At 43.0% G+C, this 6,000-nt stretch overlaps 1 protein-coding gene across 3 annotated transcripts in view; it reads right to left on the bottom strand.

Moving 5' to 3' along the window:
- Window positions 1-1,669: 1,669 nt before the first annotated feature.
- Window positions 1,670-6,000, bottom strand: part of MOB3B (MOB kinase activator 3B) — a 179,330-nt gene continuing 174,999 nt past the window's right edge. For all 3 annotated transcript variants that reach the window (XM_081065239.1, XM_081065240.1, XM_081065241.1), the window contains one exon: window positions 1,670-3,155. In XM_081065239.1, coding sequence (XP_080921365.1) covers window positions 3,126-3,155 — 30 coding nt within the window. In that variant the 3' untranslated portion in view covers window positions 1,670-3,125. The remainder of the gene's footprint in view (window positions 3,156-6,000) is intronic.

Here is a 6,000-nt window from a genome sequence, read left to right as displayed (position 1 = left end):
GTATGTGTACTGAGTTTCAGAGCTTCAAAATGAATTACGGAACATTACAATGACTAGATCAGGCAGATAACACCTGAACCCACTGATCAAGCTTAATATCATAAAAAGAGACAACTAGACATTATAGGCTTCCTGATGTGATACAACAAGAAAGAAACCACATCACTTATGTAGTATTCTTGCCAAAAAAATGATTAACCTAAATATAATAATGAGGAAAAAATCAGAAAAACATTCCAGATTGTGAGACATTCTACAAACAAAGCAGTCTGAACTTTTTAATGAATGTCATAAAAGATGCACAACAGAGAGAGAGAGACAGAGAGAGAGAGAGAGAGAGACAGAGAGAGAGAGAGAGAGAGAGAGAGAGAGAAAGAGAGAGAGAGAAAGAGAGAGAGAAACTCTAATCCATTAACTAAAGGGAATGACAACTAAATGCCATGTGATTCTTAATTGGATCCTGGATTTATAAAAGCTATAAAATGTTTTAAAGTATTTATAGCTTTATGCTATTTTAAAGTTTTTAAGTTTTATGATGTCTGAAACTTATTTTGAAATGGTTCAGCAATAAGAATGTATATTTACAGAGAGAAAAAGAAAATATGAAAAGGCTAACAATTAAAAAAAATGTTAACAACTGATACATGTAAGTGAAGGGTATATGGATGTTCATTGTAACTTTTCCTTTTCGAAGTTTCCATTTTGAAATTTCTCAAAAGGAAATAACAGCAGATTTATGTATAACTCAACTAAAAAAAGAAAAGAAAATGGAAAATGAAGGAGAGCCAGGCAAGTTCCGAGGAAGAAGTATGGTGTCAGTCTCAGAGAAGAGTTGAGATGCCTGCGGGGCTGCCGGAGGGCAGATCCTCCATTTACAATGAGATGTGCTTACGATGTAGTCAGGCCAAAGAGATAAAAAAACTCTTGTCATGATTTTCTTTAGAATTTGCCAAACAAAGTTCTGTGGGAATAGAAATACACTGCAATTAAAAAATAAGAGTAGTGTGCCAGAATTCATTCTACAAGAGTTGATTAGTGCAATGAGCAATATAACCAGGAGTAAATTATTCCAAGAAGTTCAAAAATATTTGGATTTTTAAAATTGAGTGGAAATGCCATATGCACAAACAGTTAATACAAAATAACCTTAAAAAGAATCAATAACAAATGTCTTTAGAGTCCAGCATCCTACTTGATTAGGCATTATTTAAATGCAGAAACACAGTCAATTTTTTATGCAAAACTCCTGTGGTTTTCCATGGTGCAGCGCTTCTAAGCCCGCCCCCCCCACACTCCCCCCAGGCTCGGGCTGCATGCGGTCATTCTGTGTCCCACTGCTCAGCATTCCATGTGGTACTTACTGCATATTGCAGGGGCTCTTATTTCTCTGTTCTCAGGATCCTTAGGACAGTCAGATATTCTTTCAGCCAAAAGCGATGCTGAGAAAAATCTTTGCCTATCTTGTCCTCTCAAAAAAGGAGGGGGGGGGGGTGTTTGTTATTGACCAAAGCGCAACAATATGGAGAGAGGTAGCAGCATTTGGATTCCATGAGACAACTTTGACGAGATATGAAGCAAGGGTTGGCTTGCTGGGTTAGCTCAACTGCGCCCAGGCAGTCAGCCCTTTCTAAGTTTGGACAAAGAATGATTTCATGCTTTCGAGGCTCTTGTGGCAGCCACACATGGCTTTAATACATTACGTATAATGAAACAAAATCAGAGTTGTTTATTGTTTAATCAGTATTACATTAAAATGAGATAATACATTCTTATCTACTTCCCTCCACCAACTGCTATTTTGTCAAATTCAAAATTCACCTGAAGTAATATTGCTACCTAGTCACAGGCCTTTGGGGCCACCACAGTTTCAAGAATGAATCAGAAAAGGCAACATTTCGTCAACAAAAACTCACTTAGGTTTTAAAAGGCAAGACGTAGCACAGAACAGTTCTTCTGTCTACTGAAATAGAAAGCTTGGGAAGGATGGAAGAAGGAAGTTAGCTCCAGCTCCACGGTTACCTTTGGCAACTGTGTCACAGTCATTGGGGCAAAAATTAATTTCATGCCACAATATAATCCGGCAGACGAGGGGAGAGTGTGGAGGAAGAGGAAGAAAACATTGACTGCATTTAGAAGCTCAGAGGGCCAGCTGGAGAAGTTACAAGTCAATACGCTGGGAGTCTGAGTTACATGCACTAATAACCAACTGTAGTTTTTTTTTTTTCTTTTTTACTGAAATTTTAGTATTAATATTATGCAGAGACAGCCATGATTCCCTGCCCCTTAATAAAGAACAAACACTGCACTAATCTGGCTCAGGGCATCTGCTGATCATCCTTGGTCATTCACAATTTCCTTTTATTTCTCTCTTCTGGGAAAAAGGAAAAAATATCTTGAGTGGAAGAGATAAGGAATGGTGTGGTTATAAAAAACACATTCAGTTCAGGGTGAACTGGCAACAACCAGTCTGTTCCCTGTAGGTAAAGTGTGCAGACCCAGTTGGGGACAGAGATGAGCCACCCTGTGGAGTGTCCCTGATAAAAATGCCTATTAGGGAAATGGTGTTGATGCTGCAGGCTAGGGACTCAGGCCTCTCACTGCTCCCCAGCCCTGCACAAAGTTAGGCCACAGGATCAGGCTAAAAGCTTTCAGGGACCTGAAAGGAAGGCATGTTGTAGAAAAACTTTCTGCGCATCCAGAGTTCCAAAATGCATCAGGGTTCTCAGAAAACATGTACAGAAAAGTTGGCCAGCTGATAAGACAGATAAGTGGAAAAGTACAAATAGTATCTCAGTCTGAAAACCTGAATTCCAGTAAAGCTTGGGTTGCAGGTCCCAGGCAGAACTGCGACACACTTAGGAGGCTTCCTCCAAAGCCAGGAGGGTCGAGGCGTGGTCCTTCTCTCACGCTGTGGTCGGCCAGGTCCACAGGTCGTGGCTAGCAGCACTCAGGGTTAAGAGCATACGAAGTGAGTGGGGAATCTCTCTCAGGAGTCACGGCTTGTCTCCATCTTGCTGTTCCTGGAAGTAGGTGTGCCATTTCAGCCAGGGAGGTCTCCCTCCTGTCCATCTGGGACTCCAGGAGCAATCAGCTTTCCTCTTTCTTCCGAAGGGTAAGACGGGGTGTTAGTGACACATCCTGCTCGTCATCTCTTTCTGGAAAGCAGGGGGAGAAAGATGGTTAGGAGAAACTAAGGCAGAGGAATGACTTGTTGAAGGATTTTGACAAAATCCTCAGTATCTCTGCAACATTTAAAAAAGAGGTTGCAAGCATGGCCCACAAATAAGATTTAGCATGTAGATGTCTTCTGTTCAGTTTCTGTTTTTTTTTTCTTTTTTAAAACAAAGCAATGTTTAAAAACGTGGCTAACTTGCCAAAAATCCAGATTGTTCACTTTATCTGAAATATTGCAAGATCTGGAGCCACTGGGCAACAGGAGTTGAAGAATGGCTATTCGCTTCAGATAGAGAATATGTCCTCAAGTTTGCCCCAGTCCCCACCATTCCCAGTTGTCTCTTCTACAGGAATCAAGTATCACTTACAGGTTGATAGGATCATTGGATTTAGACTGCTGTTTTTCTTAGAGAAAAATTTCTTTTTACCTAAGTTTCCGTCAAAGATAGAAAAATAAAGGATAGCATAAGTGGGGGTAAATTAAGAAAAGCAGGAAGGAAGACATTTCTTCAGGAAGGCTATACCAGGGGGTCTGACACGCCACCTCCTTGATTTTCACCCATCCATCACTTGCCTGGTTCTTGTGTGCATTCGCAGATCCTAAAAGTGCCATCTGTTCTCTTTCTCTGGCTCTTTGCACAGGCTGAGACTCTTGCTTCTGGCCTGCTCCTATCCCATCCTGCCTGCTTTCCTTGGCCAATTGCCATTCATTTTCCCAACTTAGGCAAGAAGACTTTCACCTGCATGGCAGACCTTCTGACACTCCTGCCCCACCCACTGTGGAGTTAGCCACACCCTCCACTTGTGCCCACCTGGAGTCTTGCATGCAGTGAGCTGGTATGTACATCTGTGGGTGTGCACGGACTGTGGGCATGTCTGTTAGCCCTACTCCACTGTGGGCTGCCAAGTGTCAGGAAAAAGAGACATTCATTTGGTCACTACATGTGCTTTCATCTTTTGTCCCCCACCCTCAGCACAATGTCTGGCACAGTGGTTCCTGGCACAGAATGGCCTGGATACCAGGCTGGAATGAGCCCTGTGTCATGCATCATTTGGGAGGACATGTTTAATGTCATAATTAGACGGATGAGATGCAGCCAAGTTGAGGATGGACGTGCCCAGGTGCTCCCAAACTCTTAGAAAACACACCGATGTGTTGGCTAAATAAACAACAGAACATACATGGCAGAAATTAGGCACTTTTGCACCCCTATAATATTATTAAATACAGGCAAGTACAAAGAGATACATCTACTGAAAATTTAAGTGAACATCTACTTAGGCTTATTACTTGTGCTATGTAGCAGGTGCCTGGGAGAAGAGGTTGTTTGCAAGGAACCACAATCTCTCTGGGAGAAAGAGATGTAGATCACATCTTATGCAATGACATAAATGCAGGTATTCAGAGGAGGGGAGGCCATGAGCCATGGCAGAACCAAATCTATTCCACTTCTGCCCTCACTACCCCTGTATGACCTCTCTGTGCCTTCAGCTCTTGGATGAAACGCCCCCTTCTTGGGGACGTCTTCCCTAACCTCCGAGATAGGGCATATCCCCATCTTCTACTTTTTCATAGCTTCACAGCTGGAATAGTCTATTATTTGTTTCATTCCTGACTCCTGAATTCATCCCAGGTCAGATCCGGGAAGGGCCACGAAAGATGGGGCTGTGGCTCCTATTTACTGCTGTATTCCCAGTTCTTGGCAATTGGCAACTAATATTTGTTTAATCAAGCAAGGAATGAGCTCTCAGTCTCCTCATCTGTAAAGTGGAACAGTAATACCTACCTGAAAAGGTGATCGGGAAGAGCAAAAGTATTAGTATATGCACGGACTCACTACCCATGAATCCCTTTTCCATGGCAGCAGTCACTTCGTGCTGGGGGTTAGAGGCTTGAGAGCACTTCTCTGATAAGGCACCCACTGAGAAGAACTCCAAAATTTAGAGAAGGAGGAGTCTGATGGGTGAGGGTGGGAGAAGGGGCCTGAAAAATAGGGGCTACAGCTGGAAGAAAGAGTGGCTGAGGTGGGGCCTGCCAGGGATGAGGTGTTGCTGTGACTGGAGCAGAGGGGCCGGGTAGGAAGGGGACAGTGAGGTGGGGAAACAGGCACATGCACAACTATTCAGATAAAGGCTCATGCCCTGGTGTGAGGAATGAAAATAAATGAAGACAAGCTTAAAATAAATGTGCTGTTCCTTTGTGAAGCTTCAAAAGGTTCTTGTGTGTTTGGTTAACTTTTGATGACAGAGGTGGCAAAAATAAGATGGGAATGCAAAGTGTGTGTGTGTGTTTGAGAGAGCAACAAACAGAAAAAGAGTGAAGGAGAGATGGGATGAACACAATTTTGGCTTTGTAACTAATTCTGTAATTATTTGCAATGGGTCAATACTTTTAAAAAGAAAGAAACTAGCATTTGTTAAGCACCTCTGAGATGCCAGGTACTTGGGGGAGCAGGCGCTGGTCTGTCATTGCCTTTGTAAAACTCTGAGAGAAGGAAATAAGACCCGATTTGACCAAAGAGGGATGCAGGCCTCAGGGCGGAAGTGGTTAGCTCCAGGTGAATAGGTAGCTGCAGAGCCTAAAAATTAACAGTGGCTTTCGTCAAACAAAGGTCTGCTATCCCTCAGTCTCAGCATTCTCTGGGGCTGCTCTACAGATACTACATCATTACCCCTCACCCTAATCCAGTGAGGTAACATTCGCCCTTCCCCACTAGGCTGATGAGGAAATAGGCTCAGAGATGGAGAGTAGCTTATCAAAGTCACACAGGCAGTGACAGGGGTGGGATGTCAACTCAGGTCTATCGGAATGCAAAGGCCAGTTCT

This window comes from Rhinolophus hipposideros, assembly GCF_964194185.1.
Source record: "Rhinolophus hipposideros genome assembly, chromosome: 11".
NCBI lineage: Eukaryota > Metazoa > Chordata > Mammalia > Chiroptera > Rhinolophidae > Rhinolophus > Rhinolophus hipposideros.
This window is presented reverse-complemented; position numbering and strand designations above follow the sequence as displayed.